The 22,596-nt window shown below is 46.4% G+C and overlaps 7 protein-coding genes across 7 annotated transcripts; 2 read left to right on the forward strand and 5 right to left on the reverse strand.

Annotated features, from left to right (window-relative positions):
* Nucleotides 1–22: 22 nt before the first annotated feature.
* Nucleotides 23–903, reverse strand: N7481_007191 (uncharacterized protein; the record flags this gene model as incomplete). The annotated part of the gene is made up of 4 exons (XM_057266410.1): nucleotides 23–88; nucleotides 148–211; nucleotides 496–617; nucleotides 769–903. The coding sequence occupies 4 exons, from the start codon at nucleotides 901–903 to the stop codon at nucleotides 23–25; spliced, it is 387 nt and encodes a 128-aa protein (XP_057120611.1).
* A 64-nt stretch (nucleotides 904–967) lies between these two features.
* Nucleotides 968–1,685, reverse strand: N7481_007192 (uncharacterized protein; the record flags this gene model as incomplete). Its single annotated transcript, XM_057266411.1, has 2 exons — nucleotides 968–1,499; nucleotides 1,600–1,685. The coding sequence occupies 2 exons, from the start codon at nucleotides 1,683–1,685 to the stop codon at nucleotides 968–970; spliced, it is 618 nt and encodes a 205-aa protein (XP_057120612.1).
* A 6,890-nt stretch (nucleotides 1,686–8,575) lies between these two features.
* Nucleotides 8,576–9,706, reverse strand: N7481_007193 (uncharacterized protein; the record flags this gene model as incomplete). Its single annotated transcript, XM_057266412.1, has 1 exon — nucleotides 8,576–9,706. One exon carries the CDS (start codon nucleotides 9,704–9,706, stop codon nucleotides 8,576–8,578), a length of 1,131 nt encoding a protein of 376 aa, XP_057120613.1.
* A 6,390-nt stretch (nucleotides 9,707–16,096) lies between these two features.
* On the forward strand, nucleotides 16,097–17,217 carry N7481_007194 (uncharacterized protein; the record flags this gene model as incomplete). The annotated part of the gene is made up of 2 exons (XM_057266413.1): nucleotides 16,097–16,785; nucleotides 16,842–17,217. The coding sequence occupies 2 exons, from the start codon at nucleotides 16,097–16,099 to the stop codon at nucleotides 17,215–17,217; spliced, it is 1,065 nt and encodes a 354-aa protein (XP_057120614.1).
* Nucleotides 17,218–17,718: 501 nt separating this feature from the next.
* Nucleotides 17,719–18,672, reverse strand: N7481_007195 (alpha/beta hydrolase; the record flags this gene model as incomplete). The annotated part of the gene is made up of 1 exon (XM_057266414.1): nucleotides 17,719–18,672. One exon carries the CDS (start codon nucleotides 18,670–18,672, stop codon nucleotides 17,719–17,721), a length of 954 nt encoding a protein of 317 aa, XP_057120615.1.
* A 490-nt stretch (nucleotides 18,673–19,162) lies between these two features.
* N7481_007196 (uncharacterized protein) lies at nucleotides 19,163–20,299 on the reverse strand (the record flags this gene model as incomplete). Its single annotated transcript, XM_057266415.1, has 1 exon — nucleotides 19,163–20,299. One exon carries the CDS (start codon nucleotides 20,297–20,299, stop codon nucleotides 19,163–19,165), a length of 1,137 nt encoding a protein of 378 aa, XP_057120616.1.
* A 927-nt stretch (nucleotides 20,300–21,226) lies between these two features.
* Nucleotides 21,227–21,823, forward strand: N7481_007197 (uncharacterized protein; the record flags this gene model as incomplete). Its single annotated transcript, XM_057266416.1, has 1 exon — nucleotides 21,227–21,823. One exon carries the CDS (start codon nucleotides 21,227–21,229, stop codon nucleotides 21,821–21,823), a length of 597 nt encoding a protein of 198 aa, XP_057120617.1.
* Between the last annotated feature and the right edge of the window lie 773 nt (nucleotides 21,824–22,596).

Consider the following 22,596-nt stretch of genomic DNA (forward strand, 5'->3'; position numbering starts at 1 on the left):
GCACATTGTCCAAGCCTCAACCTCAACACGCAACAACAGTGAAGCATCGCCCCAACCGCTCTGCGCCGACGCGGCCGACCAAACCTCCCTGTTTGTTTTGTGCAAGCAGTCAGCTCAAGTCATCATGAAGGAAAGGAGGTTACTTACCGGGGCACCCTTCACCCCAAAGCTACCACAAGTGACCTCGGTGTCAGATTCAGGCATCTCCCACCTGCGGCAGTCAGTCATCGTCCACATTGGACCAACCGGAGATACTTACCTAGGGCTTTCTCCGCGCGAGCCACGATGCGTTTACAAACGCACTGGCGATGTGGGCGGCAATGCATCTCTGTCAAGTTGTCAGGCAGGGCCAGCAAAGAACGAAGCGAGGGACTGGGGAACTTACCTCAAAGATCCGGGCAACATACCTGAAAGGACCGGGGGCAACTTACCTGAGAGATGCACGCTCGATTCGGTCGGCGGCGTCGGGGAATCGTACCTAGAAGAAAGACGGACCTGAGCCCAGCATGGTCAGCATGGAACGGGGCGAGGGATCGGAAGTCGGGGACGTCCCTTGAAGCATCGTCGTCCCGGGCGGTTGCCAGGCGCGCGGAACGACGATGCTCTTCGTTCACCCCCTGCGAGAGTCAGTCAGAGCACCAATTTTGATCGCGACGATGGAAGAACTCACCCAAAGCCACCTGGACACGGGTTGCCCAGACCCGCTCCAGCAACAAACCAACGGACCGCGAATCTAAATGCCTAACAGGCCGCCTATATGAGGCACACATCAGCAGAAAAGAGGCCGGAGGCACAAAGGCCTCCGACGGAGAACTCGTGCGAAGGTCCTGTACCAATGGAACGCACGACAAGAAAGAAAAAAGGCAAGCCAGCAAGCCAGGAAGAAAAGGTAAGGACAGACATAGCTTGGGCAAAAAAAAAAAAAAAACAGAGCGCTAAAGGAGTGGACAGGAATAACTCCGTATGATCACCACAAACGACGGAGAAGACCAACAGCAACAACACCAGCACCAACAAGAACGCGAGCAGAAACACGCACGGCAGAGGCAACCAACGAGCATGCCCAAACCAACGGACTCCAATCATCATCGATCTCAGGATCCTCCTCTTGCGGGTAAGCTCCGGACAGACCCAGCAGCACCCCATTCCATGTGATGTCCTCCTCCTCTTGCCGGGGAGCGACCACAGGCGGCTCGCTCTCCGCATCATCGCCGAATGGAATAAAATTCGTCAAGAGATCGAGAGGGTCATCTTCACTGTCCGAATCCTCCTCAGACTCACCAACAGGACCCCAGGAAGCCCGACACCATGGTGACCCCTCCCAAGAGGACGCTTGGCCAATCCACTTGGGGTAGTTGTCAACGGTCACTTCTCCAAAGGCCACACGCCGAGCGTGAGATGACCCGGAGGAAGCTCCCGGAACCTTCAGGATGCCACGAGGTGGGGGAACAAAATGGGAAGCATGAAGGACAGGCCACTCGGGGGAAAGAACAGGAACGCTCGCAAACGCAGAAGGGTACAAAAAGGACACTTCGCACAAGGGAGGGGGTGAAGAAGAAGGGAGGGAGGGAGGGGGGGCAACTTGCCTGAACTACTAACTGGGTACCAACCTTGGGCAGATCAGCAGAGCCAGTTAGCAGCAAACGAGCCGCCAGGGGAGAAACGAGAGTTTCCGAAGAAAACATCTCGAATCACCAGCAGCAGGAAAGAAAAAAGAGCCAAACACCTATGGGGGTAGCAAACGCCAGAGCAGAAGCAAATACAAGCAGCAAACCAGCCAAAAGGTGTGAGGAAGAAGAGAAAAGAAAAGGAAAAGGTGGCAGCGCGGCGGGGGTTTTGTATGTTTTCCTAGAGCGAGGACGTTCCTGCTGTCGAAGAGTGCCAAAACACACCAAAAAATTGCCAAAAGATGGAAGGACCGCGGGAAAGATGCCATCATCGTGACTCAAATTGCACTCGGATGAGGTTGGCAAGGAAGGCACGCCGTACGAAACCACAACAACAAAGCGTCCCCATGGAGTTTATGTATGGGACGATGGATGCCGGCGGACAGTATGGGGACAGCGAGCGTGTATACGGGGTATACCAGGTGTTACAAATGAGCTGGATTTGACTAGATTTTGATAGATGCAATGTCATTTACGTGTATACATTCCTATACACCCCGAATATCAATATCAAAAGTCTGCCAGCACAGACGTGGACGGGCGAGGTCCGTGTGTTGACACCGCAGCATCAGATCGATGCCCCAGCTCAGCAGACCAGAGATAATAATATCATACTCGAAGTGAATAAGCAATCGTAGAACCCATCTTCTCTATCAATTTCAACCCACAAGAGCCCGTGGTGGCGTGGAACGAGCGTGCGTCGAGAGCCATACAACCGTCAGCCACGGCGAGCCGTGCCCCATCCAAGCAAGCCAGAGAGGATAACCCCGTATGCGGGGAGAATAGGAAATCGTAGAAATCATCTTCTCTACCAATATCAGACCCCAAGAGCCCGTGGTGGCGTGGAACGAGCGTGCGTCGAGAGCCATACCCGCTGCCACAGCGCGTCATGCACCAGCTCAGCGGACCAAAAAGGACAATATCGTACACTGAATACATGAGCAATCTTATGACTAATTTTCTCCATCAATGTCAAACCCCAAGATCCCGTGGGGGCGTCAAAAAAGCGCTGGACAAGCATCGAGAGCCATCCGGCCGCCAGCCGCAACGAGTCACGCCGCGCCACCCTTGCGATATCAACGCTCCACGGGCTCTTTGTTCTCTTCATGATCTACACGTTCTCCATGTGCCTAGAATGACCAAGCATCTCCTCCACGAGCGTCACCAGCAGGACGCCGCGGATGCCCGCCGCACCCATCCCATGTTAACATCACGCTTCTACTGGGACAGCGGCCCTAAATCCGTAGAAAACATCTCTAAGTCGCCAATATGCACTAGAATATGACCCCAAATAACGACAAGACATATGGAGCCTGCTATTCTGTGACCAACCCGAGAACTTGACCTACCGACGCGGGCTTCGCATATCGTGTTCAGTAGTGGCAATCCCCTGGTAAATAGCCCACTAAATCAGAATGCAACATGTATTTTACCCTTACTACATCCTATACCACAAGTTCACGTCTGCTCTACACGTAAGACGCTTGATCATAGTCCTGGTGTTCGAAGCGCCCATCTCTAGTCACGGGACTACTCCTCTCTCGGTTTTGGCGTGTCGTCAAAATAAGCTTTGGATCGGATCGAAATTAAAAATACCCAGTCAGAATGGTTCAACTAGGACAAAATCTCTCCGGATTTCAATATAAATTCACTTGTATCCTAAAGAGCGACGCAATTGCCAGGCCATGCAACCAAGCAAAAAACAAAAATATCGTCAAGTAAACGTAAACATGAAGCATAAACCAATAATCCAAAATAAACTTCATAGTACCTAGGTATTATACTTGAGCTTTATTAAGGTGTTATTTTATATCTCTGTCTAGATATAATTTATATAATCTTTAAGCAGATACTTAAGCGCATAGCGATAGGCAGAACTACTGCCTGATAAGGGCTAGTACATTAATAAATAGGGCACCAAGTAAACAAAGAGAATATAGAGATAAATCTGATTTCAAATATTTCTACAGAATTTCAAAATTAGTCTGGAGCGTATAGGCAAAGATTAGGTTCGTTTCTGGAAGGAAGTCCATAAGTTAAAGGACCAAATGAATTCAAAAAGCAGAGTAATCGCGTTTCTTTAAGTTCCACTCCCACCGACTATACTGACTCAAACCAACCACTCTATAAGTCTCAGACTAAAACATATCAATATACATAGCAACTTGAATCCTATAATATTTTCTGAGGTTTTATTTTCAGGTATTCGGTGGATATTCATATTAATTTTATGTAGGATTCAAAACTGTAAGGATCACCTATAAAGTATCTTCATAGTTTCTAATTTAATGAGGTATATAATACTAAATTATGTTTGTTAGTTCTACTATAAATAGTCTAATTGTGCAAGATGATTTTATAGTAATAGGGTACATCCTTTAGATATAACAACATATTAGAACGATTAACCAGACTACCAAAGACGCATTAGAAAGAAGTACTAGTAACAATATAAATGCAAAAATTCTGCCGAATTTGGCCTCAAAACTAGCAGCTTAAAGTTTTTTCTGTGTACCATTAAGAGCGATATAATACGCCAACGTTAAGATTGCTGTAGCACTTATTAGGCACAATAATAATAACTACTCACCTATCAATGCCAATGTCCAACAATTTATCTATCCATTGCTTACCGTAGAGTAGACTACTGTATAGACACCATAATTATTACTTAATAGGGACTATATACCAAAGACAATAGCTAAGACTATAGCAAGCAGCCCGGCTATATAAGCCCAAATCAAGAAGGCCAAATAGAACAATAACCTCTTAGACCTATCGTCAGAATCTTTTTCTTTACTATCATTATACAATAAATAGCCAATACCCATAATTTATAAAATATAGGGCTCAAATGAAACTTTTACTTTTGAGCAATTCATCGAGGGCCGGTCAGCACCTCTTACTTTGCAATAATGTAGAAGTCCAACAAGATAAGTAATATCTATGGTTGAAGAAGAATCAATTTAGGCCTTATGGCCGGGCTTTAGGAATTTAATTAACTATACTAGGTATTAGCAGCTTGTGACCTAGAGCCTATTACAGTTTCAGAGAGCTAGATTAAATCCTCCTCATATTTCCATAATTCGCAGATAATAAAGGTACCTAGAAACTTTAAAGAAGTGGTTCAGGTAAGTTTAGTTTAAAATTAACAGGTAACAAACCTATGTCAAGATGCTTAGATATTATATACCTGTTGAATTTTCTCTTAGGTTTATCTTCTACTGAGTCAACCTTAAATTCTTCAGACAGGGATATTAAATAACCTTAATAAAGCTTAACTAGGATAATAACAGAGGTATATTTGGTCCAGTAAATATTGTAGCCGTATATAGTAGTACTAAAGTAGAGAGTACTACCCCAAGTAATTAAACAATACGCTCAATAATACCTATAGCACAGATTTTGTCCGTATAGAGTAATTTACGATACTTTTTTATATTATAGGCCTTTAGAGTAACAGGTATTCGTTATATAAAAAATATAAATATATTATAAAGGATCATTATCTTCCAATTACTCAAGTTTCACCAGGGGAAATTATCTATAATTATAGCGGCTGATATTCTGAAATTTCTTTCTATATTAAAGATTAACTTATTAAATTTAAATAGAATTAATAAATTTGGTTTTGCAGAAAAATAATATATTTCTTATCTACCAAGGATTCCTAGATATTAATATTTGAAAGTAGTTATAATTAATAGACAAGCAAAAAATAAAATTTATATTAAGATATATAAATTTATTTTTAAAGAGCAGGTGCTTATATAGCTACTTTCTAGGCTTATTTAAGATAGAAGACCTCTGTTTCTATATAATATAGCTATATCATTTCAGAGGGTAGCCTAGTATAATAATAAGTGCCTCTAGCCAGGTTGCTATATTCTAAATAGAATAAATAATGTAGAACACTGCTACTAGATATCGTAGAAATTTAATTATATCTTGAAGATACCTCTAAGGGGTATCTACGGCACTTCAATAACTCTAACCACCAAACCTTATTAGGCTCCGATATGCAAGACCTTTAAGAACTAGTTTAAGAGATTGGCCTGCAGCAGATCGAGAATAAATTCTACTGCGTTTGTTATAATCTCCTGAAACAGTTATAGGATACAGTGGCTCGATCAGTCGAGGACTTACTTTATATTTTATTAAAATGGATCATACAACACCCCTCAAGACTTTCGATTAGTGGGTAAGCTGGCAGAGGATCTAAAAATAGCGATTAAAGAGTCCAGGAGCAAAGGGCAGAGAGAGAACTAGAAGATTTGCGTCCTCGGGTACAGCAGTCTTCATCTCTATTAGACTATGAGATGGAAATTGATTTCATACAGTATAGAATAGCTATAGAATGAAATTTATGGACTGTCTTTACTTATTATACTCAGTAAACAACTATTCTATTTAGGGGGAAATAGTGCTAGATTAATTTGTAAATCAGAGATCAGGCCAGACCAAACCGACCAATGAAAAAGCAAAAAGGCCTTAAACACAGTATAGACACAATGAGATGAAATACAACTTTAAAGGTCTTTTGTTCTCTGAATTATGTTATAATCGATCAGATAGATTGGCTATAATTAATAGCAAGTCAGGATAATCTCTGCCGAACTTCTTCTTGTAAGTCTCTATCGCCTGTACCTTAAGCTTCTCGGCCTCCTCCCTTCTTATATTAAGCCAGTGGGCTGTTGCTAATATCCCTTCGCCTTTGGGCCTGCGGTGAGGTGTCCTATGTGGAGTGATTCCGCTCAATATTACGTGCTGTAAGATGGGAATGCTCGCTGGCAGTCTGTCAAGCAGACGGGTCGATCACAAGAAGACAAAACCACCACACTCGCAGAGTGCAGGAGAGTAGTAGACAGAGCGTGACGCTATAGAGATGCGACTAGTAAGACATTCGAGTCTTCATGGACATGCGATACACCGATACCGCAACCTCAGCCTCAGTAGACCCCGCAGAAAGAATAATTCATAAGGGGGAACACCCATGTTGTTATTGATACTATCGAACGAACGCTACTTATTCTTCCGAAACGATATGGCTGCCTTGTTACTAAGGCCCCAATCACCTGACTATGGGATACCGGTGTTGAGAGCGGAATTCCCCATTACAGTGCTTACTTTTTATCGGAATTACAGGGATCTCTCAGATTAATATTTAACCGAGCATTGCTAAGCCCCTCGCAAAGAGAGGGGTTGTCGACGGCGGATAATACTCTTTCTTTCGTTAGCGGATAGACCCCCTCTCCTGTTATTATAGAGACCCGAAAACTGCCAGCAGTTGTTTTACCTTTTTTGAAATTAGGCTCAATGGAAAATTTTCCTGAGGTTGGAACGAGCAATGTCACAGGATATAAAACGTTACTGACAAATGCAGGAATTCCTCTCTTAAATATTTCTAATAGCTAACTTCAAGAGTCTGAAGAAATGTTACCTTGTCTGTTGAAAATGGTGCTGGGTAGCTACTGAGTTCTTATTTCGTCAAGTTGTCGGTCATCAAGAAAATTCGAAATCCTTCAACGAAATCCTTGCGTGAGTTGATCTGTCCCATTTCATCAAAGTTATATTATCCGGGCAAGTAGGACTAAGTGATACAATTTCCTATCTGATTTCATTGATTTTGAGCCATGAAGCGCTGCGGCCGTTGATAAATCGACCAACGCTTGGCGTTATTTGTCAACGTCGTCAAGGAGAGTTTATAGCCACACTTACGGGTATGGGTATTCAAAATACTCCGTCAGTTCTCCCAGCTCTTGAAGAAATCCGTCTTATCAGCAATGACCAATAGCGCTCTTCGCTAAACTTAAAAAACTCTATATCGACATGGAGTATATTCGATCACCGGATGATTTGGTATGGCCTTCTTTGGTAGATGTCCACTAAAGGGGAACTATCGACATTGGCAGTCTGGAGGGTTTTTAGAAGAACCATAATCATATCAGCCAACTGTACTTAGCGATTGTGGCCACCCTTAGACCTCTTGATGCTTTACCAGGTATTCTGTCCGATGTTGAGAAACGGAACTCCCGGCTTTAGATGTTGGCCGTGACTTCCGTCGCTGGTTCGTTGGTCATCCCCGGAATTCCGTGTCATACATATACAGCGGACCCACAATGGATGCTTAGTGGTATTCCGTGCGAGCGAATTTCCATCCGCAGATTGATAATCTGGATATGAAGGTCCAGGGCCCTCAGATCTTTCCATGCAGCTGTATTTGCAATACATCAGACACTACTGTTGACACCCCCTCTCACGTTGCCCTATCATTAGACGTGATGGTTCGCACCATTCTCATTACTGGCTGCTCCGACGGCGACATGGAAGCAGCACTTGCCAAAGATTTCCACCGACGAGGCGACCGTGTATTCGCGACCGCTCGAAACATTTCTAAAATGGAACCCCTCGGAGCTATAGATATCAAAATTTTGTCCTCGATGTCGTATCCGAAGATTCAATCCAAGCTGCCAGTTCCTAACGCCTGTTATTCTACATTTTGCTCCTGGAACGCTTTAGAGTGATCTTCACGGTGTCCATGAGCTGTCGCACTTTCCTGGTGGTGACTCGGTCTTTCGTTTCCATAGCTTCTCAGTTGAAATCTTCATTTGTTGCCGGCGTTCGTCAGTAACCAACCAGGCTAGCCGTGCTCAGAAGAATTCTATTGTAGCTAGTGATGATGCAAAGCCTCTTTTACGTCAATTTTCACTCGTTATCTATGTGTTGAAGAGTAATCTTCGAGTCGGTCATGGATGTGGCTATAGTTGAAGAACCTAGAGTGAGGTTCTCGCTAAAGCCAAAATGGATAGATGTGGGTTTGTAAAAAGCCATTGGGTAACAATGGCAAGAATAACTCTTGCTGCCAACGTATCCAGCGTGCAGACCTTATAAGCCTCGGTAACCGCTATTCAAGACATCATGCAGAAAAGCTCCTCTAAATACCACTCCCCCTTCGCACTTCGTCTGTTTCGCGTAAACCGAAGAAACGTTTTCGCTTCGTCTGAGCTCAGACCATCTCGAAGGCGTGAACTGGCTAGACGAAAAGTTCCATAATCATGGACTCTGTAATTCTCTGGAATAAGTTCTTCCTGCCTGTCGGCAGTGGACGGGTACCACTCTTCAGGCGCAACCATGACCAGTTCGTCCTCGCGCGGAGGCAAACTGAGATGCCTTCCTTTCAGCGGTACCCGTTTCCTTACTTCGGAAAGCCGTCCCTCTTCAATTTCAAGGACCTTCTCGGCCAGAGCAGCCCATAATGGGCAGTTAAAGAAACCTTGTACCGAAGGCGCTTGTCGAAGGAGATCCAGTGCGTCTCGGCGTAGGGTCGGATGACGGCACTTAACAGTGGTGAAAAATAGAGGCATGCCGACGCCCATTTCGAATGTGAACGGTGATTGTGATCGACCTGGCGTCGCTGAGAGATCTAGAATATGCTTTGACCAGCTAACAATAGACCGGAATTGACCAAAATGCATATCATATTCGGTCTCATGTTGTTTAAGGCAACTTGAAATCATGACTGATATGGCTGCGTGCCAACTCAATAGAGTTGCTGCAAAAGCTGTTCTTGCGAACGAAGAGTCCTTTTCACCCCATATGGCAAAGTCGACCCTCCACCGCTGGAGCTTGGACTGAAGATCCCATTGACGCGACTGGAATAGGGGCGACCTGCTCACGACCTCTCCAGCACGGGTTTGTCTGTTTGCTTCTCTTTGGAGAAGCATCGTTTCCGCTATTAGCGAGATGATCGTTGTTCGATAATCGTCGGGGGTACAAAGCGCAGTTTCCGTGAATGCAATAATTGCCGACGAATTTTTAATCGGATACCGCGTAGCTACCAACGCGAATGTACCCAGCCGGAGGAATAATGGGACAATAACATCTCGCAGGACTGACGAATTCCAAGACGCATCTCTTCTGTCAGGCAGAGCTGCGATGAGACTAGCACCCTGGTCATATAAATGTAGGGCTTTCTCAAAATGACCCTGGAGAGTCTCGATACAGATATATAGGATGCAGGTCACAAGCGCGATATACATATCAGTGGCATTTTTTTTTTATCTGCCGACGCATTTGGGAAATTGATCGGCAATACCACCTGAGTGCTTCGCGTTGTTTGGGCCCTAGTTCCGTTGCAGTAGATACCGTTGATGTACGAGCAAGGCGGTCCCCATCTTCGTATAGCCCGCTGATAGCAATAATGGCGTCACATACTGCTCGTTCAGAGCGGCAAGTCTCTAGGACTATTCCTTGCCAAAAGGAGACATCAAAGCAGCCTCCGATCGCAGGACCGACTCGTTCAAAATAGTACTTAAGTGCTACTTCTTCTCGATTTTCTCGAAGAGATAGGTCAAGCGGAGAGTACGTACGCAGAATAGATGCCGGGCCCGGCGCCTCGAAGGCATTGTCATATGAGCAGGATCGGATAGAGGTTCGACAGCGTAGGCAATAGGGCTTTTCCTCGTCACATTTCACTTTGCGGGTCCTATAGTCCATTAGATGGTCCCTGTGGAGGAAATCACTACGCACCTACAGGCTATACAGCCTGTTCGGGATTTCAGTTTTACAGATCGATGAATTGACTGACGAAAGGTAGGTTCCATGCCCTGAAGGTAAAAGACCAGCCAATGTAAGAAATATCCGAGGTACGTGGAAGTGATTTTGGACAGAGCCGAGTAAAAGTGTCATAAATCCATACACAGTACCATACACAGTAGAGATGGCGTGACGATAGAGTGTGCTCGAGTGAAACGTCAATGCAGAGGATCGAATGGCGAACTGAGGGGCGGGTCTCAGGTTACGTGGGAAGGAGTGGATACTCGCTCTATAACATGATTGGCCGGCGTAGTGCGACATGTATCTACGATGTCAGATCACGCTAGGGAACCGAGGGATAAACACCATCCGAGAAGGTAATAAAAGATCTGAAATGCGCACAAATATAGTTATTACTTGTATGCTCCTTTTGACCGAGCCACTTTCTAGACTCCCAAGGGTCAAAAATTCGCTCTCTAAGCAACTTGAACTTGAGTTCTAGTGGGACTAGGGACTAGCCACAACCTCATACAATCGTCGATCCTGTGAGTCTAAACCTAAGCTGGACTACTATTAGTAACTAGCTCTGATATGGAAACCAAAAAGGCACCAGTTAAGCCGACGGCCTACACAGCTACCATGAAGAGTGACAGCGATGACAAAGGCAGTTTAGTTGTTGGTCTGTTCATCCTGGGGGGGTGCAATCACCACTATGATATATTGCGGAATCCGACAACTTATTGAAACAATGCCGACATATGGCATTCGAGACATTTCTTCGGATCAAGTCAAGTACATGCGGGGTGTTCGGCGGAGGAATCTGAGCTGGCTATGGTATAACTCTCGGACAGAAGATACTGCCTCGGCGGCGTGATGGTTTCTCGTATTTACTATGATTGCAATGAGGCTTTCATTTATTGGCTGTGGGTCCAGAAAATAGTTATATTGTGTATATTGGTCAAGCCGATTTCGAGAACGACTGTATGTAAGGACTCAGATGCTTTGAAAGATAGCAGTAGCATTGAACGAAGGTATTAAGCTGAGAGAGAGAAAGAAGGGAAGAAGGAGAGAAGCTCCCATCGCAACTATCTACACATGAGCGGCTGCCTGCGTCACGTGCTCAGGCACCGAGAGAGCTTCGATCGTTACACTGTAGAGTGCGTGGCCGGCGACGACTCTCACCTCCCCGTGGTGCCGGCTGGGAACCTGTGAATACCTAGCCTGGATGGTATTTGCAGAGCTAAGAAGAGTCACCACCGGCCAGCATTGTCCGCTGGCTAGGGCTACGGCTGGAGCGAGAGCTCAGGGGTCAGGGGCTAACCCTAGCCGCAGGCGACAAGGGAACACTTTGAAAATTACCCGACACACGACTGCGAGACCGATCCTACAATCAGTGGACACTAGGGTCGTGGGATAGGACACCCTTGGAGCGCTCTCGGGTCTGCTATGTTGAAAGGAGCATATCGCTGGGTCTGAGACACAGAAACGACATAGTGTTATGATAGGAGGCTGGTGCAGATCAGGAACCAAGCCGAACCATCGGAATTAATCCCGAGATATCTATACGAAGATTGGAAATCAACTTGGTCTTCACGTTGTATATATAGCCTTATGTTTCCCTCTGAACAACAATACAATTTTTACATCTGAATTACAACACGATCAAGTAATCGACCTATCGATGTGATCATCTGAGATTAAGTTCCTGGCGTTCTTGTAGCCTATTAAGGAGGAGGCGGTATGCTGGAATGGGTACAGTCAGGCGAGCCTGTGATTTCATTGGTCATGGTTCCCGTGCTTTTAGCTTTGCTCGGCCGCTGCCCCTTACACTCAGCCCCCTTCTACCACCATCATTCCGGAAGCCAAACATCCTACTGGATTTGAGCTGTCCCAGTTGGCAGCAAAAATATCAGCAACTCCCCATGATTCCGACACAGTGACTTTCAAAATGATTCCGCTAAATTTACTGATCGGAAAAACACAGATCTCAACTTCCGAAACGTGAACTTGAATGAAATTTTGCAAATTCTCGCAGAAACAGATAGAAACCCTTACTATCCCTCGAAATTATGTTATAACACTATTTCTTTTTGATAGGGAGCGGTATTGCAATGCTCTCGACAGCGTAGAGGGCTATTAGTGGATCATTTGGCTTCTATCTGCACCATCTTCACCCCAGAAAGCTAAGAGTTTTTGTTCTCAGTAGTGTCTCCAGGCTGTCACAAAAATCTTATGTATAATTATACCGTGAAACGCTAATCTTCATTTGGGTTACAGCGTTGTATTCCTGGCATGAATCCTAGCTGGAGTGGCTGTACCCAGCCAGAAATAGATCAAGAAAAGGTAGTGGGGGTTGGCCTGACCAAACTCATTTCAGTGCGATCTGAGTGAGGGTCTACAGTAGTAAAGAAGACTTGTGTGTTTTTCTGGGTTTAATTTGTTTTCGAATTTTCTTATAACAGATAGGTATTGTATCGACGGGGAGCAGTCAACAAATAGATAAAGCATTCCGAGCATGAGTACTGCAGGGTGGCCGCATGGCCGGGACATTGGAACAGTACTCGCCAGCAGGCCTCCAGACCGGGATGAAATTTTAACATCACTGGGCATCCGATCGATTCGACTCAGCATCCACGCCAATCTCAACGATTGAGCCACGACCCAGGACGCATTGGCATTGGCGCTGGGCTGGCGGAGTGCTGACGTCTCGAATCAGCGCGACTCGAATCACGGCGACTTGGCTCTGCCACCACAACCACTACTCTAGCAAAGCCACTTCGCCAGGGGTTCTCCAGCTTCCAGAACTAGCGAGATGTTCTATATCGCCTGATTGGCCAATTTTTTCACACTGGAAATCTTACTTCACCAATGGAAGCGACCGCCGATCTCAGCCTCAGTCCCAGCTGAAACCCCGCCTGCACGCCGATGCCGCCGCAGGTCAAGGTCAAACATCGGGAGGGAGGCAGTGGGCGTACGGAATGGGTTTGTCCAACCATCTGCACCGGCATAGTCTCGAACGGACAACCGAATGCTGCTTCTCTGCTACTGAATAATCCTCAGGGTTCGTCCACCTCTTGCACACCGTTGCAGTAGGCCAGCCTGATAGGGTTTGTCAATAAAGTCGAGGGTACTTGCAATGACAACGAATCCTCCACAATAGCGCTATTATATGTCGAGGCCACTTCCCCTTAGACTTCGCGCATCTCCACGTTCCTTCTGCCTCACAAGGTGCTGGTCTAACTTGGATACCAGGTGATCTATGGAGTTTCAAGATGTCCACGGCCTCGACGCCTCGGCGCAACACTTTTGCCAGTAGCAGCAATAAATCTTGCAAGCGTTTCGGGGTGTTAGGGTTAATTGACAGCGGTTGTTTGGTGGAAGCTCTAAAGACGTCCATCATGAATGCTTGTAGCCCATAAGCCAGGGACGAAATTTTCGAATTCAAAAATGCAAAACGACGGAGCCATTATCTAAACCCGCTCTGAATCCCACATCAAACAAGAATCAGTCTGTTCCAAAAACCGAATTTCGCCCCAGAGAAGCTTTGATTTCGTGGCTGCAAATCAGGATTTCCACATTCCAGACCATGGAGTCTCGCAGCATGTTTTGCAAGTTGGCCATGCATTCACTTTCCTCGAAAACGAATTCTAATCGCCGAACGACATTTCCTATTCGTTTTGTTTAAAGAGTGAAATTCCCAAGCAATCGTAACAACCGATATATATATATATATATAATTTTATCTAGAAATCTTTTTATAAGATAGCGGTTAATGAAGCACCTTTGTTCGAATGCTACAGTCAACTCCCGCTTATAGCACGCCCATGATTTGTGAGGGGTAGCGCGCTGCGTTTTATTGAGGTGCTTTGGTCAGACCGCTGGCTCTCATGTAAGCAATGGCTCAGAGAGCAAATCAGAGCAGTCACGTGATGATCACTGATCCGCTCAGCGCGCTCAGAGACGTGCTCAGATCTACTCAATGAGCAAAAGCGGCTCTCACTGAGCACTAAAACGGAAGGGGAGAGCCAAGACTTTGGATGGGAAATCCGGTACGTAGGTATAAGCCATTCAAGTATTCGGAACGAGGCGAAGAAGCCTGCAATTTTACCCCTGCGGGATTGCAACAGGGATGTAGCAGAGCTTCAACCTGATTAGGAACTTGAATAATTGTTAGAGAAGCTAACTTGAATATTGGTAGGGAAATGGCATACTCTGTGATGCAGCACCTCCCTCGGCGCCCCCTTCTCCATAATTTCCCGGGACATATTGTGGGAGATCTCCCTGAGTACCACCCTGACCGGGCCACCTCCCACATATGCATTTCGATCAACCATAGGGGTAACTGGAGTGTGATCTGGCAGAAGATCTTTCGGCCCAGCAGGTAACTGAGTTGGCAGACGAGTTCTGAAATGCGGCCTCTTTACATATGTTGTACCATGAGTTAGGTTAGAAATCACATAAAGTCGGATTATATCAGTACAGGATGTAACGGTGTTGAATGAGACTCTCAGAGCAGGTCCGTTCAGTCTAGGCGCAAGAACAGCCTGAATATTTCCATCCCGCACCAGAACTTCGATGGGAAAATAGTCTTCTCTAGCATTCACCTGCCGCATCTTCCTCGGGGATGGCAGACTCGAGGTTAAAATAGAGGGTGATAACATAGTTAAAGACACTGGTACCATCCCCCAGGCGCGATTCAACTACTCCTAGAATGGGAGCGACGTTCCATAATCCTCCTGCTGCACTATGAATGAACTGTGCGGCGGGGGCTGATTCGCATTATAAAGAGTGAAAACGTCGTCCTGATATAGCGTCATGAAATCGGCACCGCTGTCGTCCGAGAACTCAAAACTCCAAGGTTGAGAATCTTCCGACATCTTGAGTTTCAGATTCATCTGAACAGAACTCAAAATGAATATCCAATCTTGAAATAACCCTAGCCACGGGGCGATCATACCTTGACCTGAAAGGGACCCGCTTCTGCGGTGGGCTCGTAACATAGACAGGTCGAGGTATCAACCCTAGGACCAGTGCCCAAGGTATCTACCTGTTTCGGATACAATCTGTAGTGGTTCCCAGCTAGGGCATTTAAGTTACTCGGGCCAGGTGGCAAGGGGCCAGCCAAGCGGCTCTAAAAGAATAATTAGTTTTAAAGTAATTTCTTTCTCTCTTCGGATAATCAACGTACTCGTTCTACCCAAAAACCCCTTTTGCATCTCGGGTCTTTGGTAACAATCGCGACAACTTCCATATCATGGACTCTGGGCTGGGAGATTTGTTTGCCCTCGCTCCAATAGGTTACAAGCCCGAGATTCCAGTCAAGCTCCTTCTTCCTATAGGCACTCGCGATAGCTTTGACTGTTGGCAAGAAATTATACTCGTCGCCATTTCCTTCTAGCCATGTCTTCGTTCGGTTCAATTGCTGAAGACGCTTTGCCACATTGAATGATAGCCCGAGACCTCGGAATTAACCATGAAACTAGACAAAGAGAAATATCATCGGCATGGCGCTTCCAAAAACAATTTGGGCTACTTACTCCTCTTTTCTCTTCCTCTCAAGGAGGTTCTTCAAATCATTCTCGAATATACGAGGCATGGCACTTTCCATGGGCGGTGGCACAGCCCTGGAGTAATAATTTGCATAGAACTTCTGTAAATTACGGTGTGTCGCGTCCACGGATAGCATACATATAACTTATGTTAGCGTATCCTGAGCCCCGCCCAGACAGTAAAATAGCGTACAAAACGGGTATTGAACTAGTATTGTAGTTTGCAAATATTCTTGAAATATGGATGACTATAAAGACCCTTGCATCCCCGCAGCCACGCCTTTCAAGAGATTGAGAGACGGAATTCTTTAACCGAATCTCAGCACAAGCCAATTTACCTCGATTATGTCAAAAACACTGGAAGAGTTCGCTCAATTAGAGCCCCTCTGGGACAAAGCAATCCAATCCCCATCGGAAATCTCGCTAGAGGAAAAACACCGGATGATGGAATGGCCACCCCTAGAGGAGATGCAAGCCAACGCCAATAAATTCCTGGGAATCTCGCTTGAAGATTTGCTGCAAAAAGCCGTCACGAATGCTGAATCCCTGACATACCCGGAGTGTCGTCTCGTTCGTGATCAGTTCCGTATTAAGAAAATGATTGAAATGGGTGACGAATGGAATCGGTCCCAATGGTCGCGGAAGGATCCTGATCTATTCACCAAAAGAAAAAGAGCCCAGGAGGCTGTTTTGACAGCAGATGAGCTCCAGGCGGTTCAAGCTGTGGATGAGATATTTTCCCGAAAACAAAGTGAGGAATTCCAGGCGAGAGAAGCAGAGCGACAGAAAAAGCCACCACAAAACATGCCGCAAGGGTGGGTCAAAAAGATCATCGATCGAGAAGGCGATAAGAGCTGGGGTTGTGTTTTCTATCATCAGAAGGCAATGGCTGGATGGGATGAGTTTATGGAAATTTTTAACGCCGTTCTTGAGATGCCTCATTTTTTCCCAGGATATGAGGAGATACACGATCACAAATTCGCTCAATTTCTTCCATTTGAGACAGAAGAGAGTGAACTCACCCTTTTGCAGCAGTAAGTGTCTATATTATCTACCATGAAATCGTGAGCATTATTAATATAAGGCTCAGGGACTTTCGGAATCGCCGCGAGAGAGATGACCTAAAGCCCGGTGTTCTCAAAAACGTCCTGTTTTTGGTAACAGATGAGGCACGACTATCTTGTGGTACAGCTGGCATGCGCTCGGAGATTTTCTGGGGATATTTATGGGCAATTGATCCCGACTGGCCCCTGTCGGAGGTTGATGAAGATGGTTACGATGGCCGACTCAAAATCCACATAAACTTCATTTTCTTCCGGTTCTACGAGTTCATGTCTATGGAATTCTCGCTCAAGGATCTCTGGCTGGATTTTCAATATGTCAAGTCTAACCACTTATATCCGGGCGCTGACATGACCTCTTGGGGCTTTACACATCTCGATAAGCCTAAATGGCCATTCAATTGATGACTTCCTTATGGTTTAGGGGTCATTTTCTCTTTTTCGATTCTTGGGCACATATTCTTCGGAAGAGCTTGGATCTTCAGCATAGCTGGTCTGCTGCTTGTTTCAATTGCTTCGGCGAGGCATGGCGAGGGATCAAATATTCCCGTGGACTTAGATGTGCTGTAAACAAGTTCTTTTTCGGAGAATGAAATCGATTCGAATTTTTTTTTAATATGTGGCAAGGAAGCCCAGAGATTTAGAAATCATATACACCTTCAGACAACAAAGGGAAAAATATCACCCTCTCTGTCCTTCTCATCTCGTCCTGGACTCGTCTTTGTCGACTCGGACGTCGGCTGCCAAGCTCTAACGACTTCAAAGAGCACCTCCCCATCAAAGCGACAGGCACAAAATAATTTTCCAGTATATCTTCTATTCAAGTGACTCGTATTATACAGTAACCTCTATTAGAATAAGCCTTCGAGGGTTGCACTACCGAGCAGACGCACCAACCCACCGACCCTAACGCGGCCCAGCTGCCCACACCCTCCGCACCCATCCAAACAAAAGAAATCCTCTCCCCATAAAGCGGCCAAATGCCATCGGTATTCCAAATTTGAACCAGGACAATGGTTTGAAGAGGGTCGTGCGCGGGACAACTATGGAAGTCTCGTCCCCATCAATGGCCGGCGAGGAATCATCACGCCCTGAGTCCGTAAACGCAGCAACAGCCTCGAGTATTATTCTCGCCGTCAAAGCAGGTTGACTCAAAAATGGCGAATGACTGGTCTGCAACTCACGATGTTCCACAACACCCCCCATCTCCCTCGCCATACCAACCGACAACCGCTGAGCAAGAACCGGTAACCCGTGATCCTCCACAGTCCCAATATACCAAGACGGTACATCCTGCCACCCAGCATACGTAAACTCGCCTCCTTCAAACAACGCCTTCAGGCTCTGGGTAGTAAGTTGAGAGACCCAGTACTCCGCCTCGTCGTCCGGTAAATCGTGATAAAATAACTCGCGGGGCGACGTGACGAGTTCAGCGTAGCCGGTTTCATTATTCACACGCCACGAAGGTGGAGGATGGCCGAAGAATGGATCCATGAAGGACAGCCCGGTTAGGTTAAAGCCGGAGGCTATGAGGATCAAACCAATGACGTATCCCGACTGGTTATCGCTGGCTGGTGATTCCTTTGACTTTGCGAAGCCTTTGATAACGCTACCGCCCACTATACCGCCGTATGAATGCGCAATGACAACCACATCGCGGCCGTTGCTTGTCTCGGCGGAAACGACGGTCCGAGCTGCGTCGAGATCGTCTTTAAAGGTCGCTTTTGGATTTCCGGATGTTGAGGGTAGAGATACCGCCACACATCTCAATTTTGGTTCCAGGAGCTTGATTAGTGGGTTGTAGCATGTGGGTGTGTGCCATGAACCGTGTATGAAGACGAGGGTTGGTTGATTCGGCATTATGATTGATTTCGCGATTTCCAAGGTTTCGTTCTTTGATTTGGACAACGGAACAATTGCATGCACTGACTGGTGAGGAAGAATGAGAAACGAAGTTAAGTTTCTAAAGGGAAAAGTTGATGAACAATGAAGTTCGATCTTGGAAAGCGGGTCTTCGCTGCGGAACCGACAGTTGCGGAGCCGATGCGTATCACGTGAGAGCAGCATGGTCTTGTAATGAAGATACGGTATTCTGGTATCTATCGGTAATTTATCGGCATCACGAGCATCATCATTCTGGAACCATTCTCAATGACCGGAGCTGACTAGCGAAAGGAAAAATGAAGGTGAGATCCTGAATACTGAGAGTTGTAATTATAACTCTCAATCTAGAGCTAATCAATCACGCAACAGCAGTGCTTCGGAAGCAAAAATTCGTGAATTAGACATTGTAAACAGACAGGATGGTGGAATCAAATATATAAACGACCGATCGAGGTCTGCAAGCGTTTTACATCTCCCGAGTCCTTTCAGCGACTCCGAAACGCTGCAGGGCTGGCATTGCCCTTTGACCTTGACCCTCGTTGATCGAACCTGCATTCCAGCCGACTTGAACACCACGATTGTTGTCCCCGAAAGAAAAGTTGTAATTATGGACCTCAGCTGCCTTCATAGTGTCTGCGACAGTGTGCTGCTCCTTGACCTTCTGCGAGGGGATTCGGTACAGCAGATCTTTGGCATATGCTGCGGCAACCATGGCTGCATATCCCTGCCACTCCTTATTCTTATGGGAATCGGAGTAATCGCAAATTCCACGGATCACAAGACAAGGAAAATGATTGAGCAAGCCAGCTGCTTCCATCTCAAAGCATAGAATATTTTTCTTTGCTGCAAATTGATCGCGTATGATGGCATCCTTCATGAGTGAGTTGCCCGATGCAATAAGACCATAGTGAATTGCCGGGTTGTCATCATTTTCGTCGCGTGGCTCGCGTGACACAAGATCGGATTGGTTATCGCCACACCCTGGATCACACGGCTCATCGCTAGATCGATGGACAACTTCACTTCGGAACAGTCGATCGGACGCAAGGTCTGGACGCCTGTACTTCTTGCGGAGACGTGGTTTCAGCGCAAGAGCTTTCTCGATGGTCTCTTCCAAGGTATGTCCATTCAATTCATATTTGGCTTTGAGTCCGGCTACCGCCGCCCGCAATATAGGAGGTGGCATATTTAGAAACCCTGTTTGCTCAAAAGCTTTGCCCTGAATGGCCTTTCCAAAGTCATACTGGTAAACCCCGCCTTCTCCAGAAGAAGGCGAGCTGACCACAATATCACCGAGCCGAATATCGTGCTTCCGGTTCGGTGCTCCTCCGCCAATACCAACCATCAGCGCAACTCGGAGATTTGAGAAACTAATCATCATTCCCTCGGCCACCCGAGATGCTTGCGCTGTTCCATATTCGCCAATAGGGAGGACTGAGATCACTACGTTGTGGTCTCCGATTCTCCCATAGGCGTAATCATTGTTGTTATTGGGCAGGTGAAACTTCACTTCGTAAGTTTCATCGAGCAGTGCCTGGGCAGCAACGTACTCGGTGGGGATGGCACAAATCCACCCAACAGAGAAATCTTCTGGCTTGGACATTGTGAACAGGAATGGGCTGGTCAGGTCAAGTTGACCTTCGGTGATGGTGGGAGAGGGTGTGAATAGAGGGAACGGTTTAGGCTTTTAGGGGAGAAACCATTCAGCCTCAAGAAGCGCATACGGGACATTCTGCTGCCCAATCGACGAGATGAGAGGGGTAGGGAGCCCTTAGCGCCGTAATCACCTGATAGTGAGGCTGAATATTGCCCCTCACTTGAGGCAGAATGGCCCCCACGTTATGCATGCGGAGTACTTCCAGTCTGGATGGACTACATCACTCACCAAGTTATCAACCCTTGCCTTGACTGGCAGTAAAAAGTCCTGTGCTTAAACTACTCGCCCTTTGTGCATTATATTGAGAATATCAACAAGAGCGCAAAATGTTGCCAATAGGGAACAAATATACGACTGGGCGAGCCGGGGTGAAAATACCTTGCCACTTTGACATTATCATAGATCTACAAGAGTATCAAGTTCGAAAACAGCAGTCCACTTTGATGCATACGATCGTTTCTTCAAGATTTTGATTTTGATTTTGTACATTGTAAGGTTCACAAAGGCGCAATGGATCCCATCGCGCGCACTGATCACACCTAAGACAGAAAATGTGGTTGTTTAATGGGATATGTATTGAGATAATACCGTAGGCTGAAAAACAACCTTTGCTTAAAGTCAGTGACTACTACGGAGCCATCAAGAACCGCCGCAGGGGAGGAACCGACGGGGCGCCGCATCTATCTCTTCACCAGAGAACCTGAACCAAACACCGAACTTGCCATCACCAACATCTCTAGTCACTATCGCGCAGCCGCTGTTCCTCTCATCTTTCGTCCAAAAAATGTATATACTCAGTCTCACTTACAGTCAATATTGTCAATTTGACCGCTCCATATCTCAGCCATCGCCGTGGCCCTCTTTTGCGACAATATGCACACTGTCACGGGTCGACTCATCCTTGTTCATTGCTGCTCTTGTGGCTTCCCAGGTCAAATCGATGCAGTTAGGACCACTGGCCAGGCCATCAACAACCTCGTTCGCCTTTCCTTCTTCGTTACTGCCCCCATCTTTGTCATCCTCGCCATCAATGACGCTGCACGGGACACAGATACAGCCATGCCCTTCGCCCTTCACGCCATGTTCACCAGCTTTTCTATCCTCTCTTGCGTGGCCTTTACTCACTCTGTCCATGTTCATGTCATTCAAGACAAGATCGTGGCAAACGCCATTTTGACAAACACAGCCATCCCTCTCGCCTCCTTCATCGCCGTTTTCACTACGGGCGCCATGCTGTTCAGCTATTCCTCGCAAATCTTGACTTTGAAGGCCATGATTCTCATATGGAGAATCTTTATGCCCCTTCTGTGCGCGTTCGAGTTATACGAGTTGAAAAAAGAGCCACAGAGTTTCCACCACCCTTCAAACTGGCATGGGGGTTTTGAGAGCTTCCAATCGGTCCTCCACCTCTGCCAGCGAGGACGTCCTGGGTTCTTCTCTGCTTGCCAACACGCGCCTTCACGACATTGATGATGGCGCCCATTTCAACGAACTCTCACCTTTTACAACATTTGCATGGCGGGGTGTTCTCATGTACACGAGTTTCATTTTTACAGCATCCTACATCCGCGGCATGATAGGATCTTTGGCTCGTGGGGGAGGGGGGTGCATGTCCACATAGCTTCACTTCTCACCTGCCCACCACTCCATAAATGCCATTCATGATGCCTTCTTACCTCCACGTAGTCATTCTTCCACGTGCACATCCTCTTCTGTTATGAATGCGGCGCTTCATAGCGGCAACCGGCTCAGTGGGTCTAAAATTCAAGCTGACCGTCCCAGCAGCCGCCTGTTCACGTAGACTTCCAATATTTGGACAATCAATGTTTAAGGAACATTTGGAATATATCAAGATTAGATCATAATAATGTCAAGGTGGTAATCAAGTATCCTCGGTTAGGTAGCAGGAATGATTTGAAAACCAAATGGATATTGTATTAAGATGTGTATTGAAATAATAGCCTGAGTCAGAAATAATTTGCTTGAAATCAGTAACTACTACCGAGCCGCCATGGAGCGCCGCACGGGAAAGGGAAGGAAATTGACGCGCCTCTCACGTCTTCTCACTTTCCCCAGCAGCCAATAACCAAACTGGCCATCACTACCACAACCACCTCTCCCTACTATCGACGCAGTCACCTTTCATCCAAAGACTATCAATCTCAGATCAATTACAGTCAATTTCGTCAATCCGACCACTCCTCCCCATATCATCCACCATTATGGCCATCAGTGGCGCCGCC

Source organism: Penicillium waksmanii (genome assembly GCF_028829765.1).
Source record: "Penicillium waksmanii strain IBT 27052 chromosome Unknown utg000007l:1.0-4314555.0:1.0-4317578.0, whole genome shotgun sequence".
Classification (NCBI taxonomy): Eukaryota; Fungi; Ascomycota; class Eurotiomycetes; order Eurotiales; family Aspergillaceae; genus Penicillium; species Penicillium waksmanii.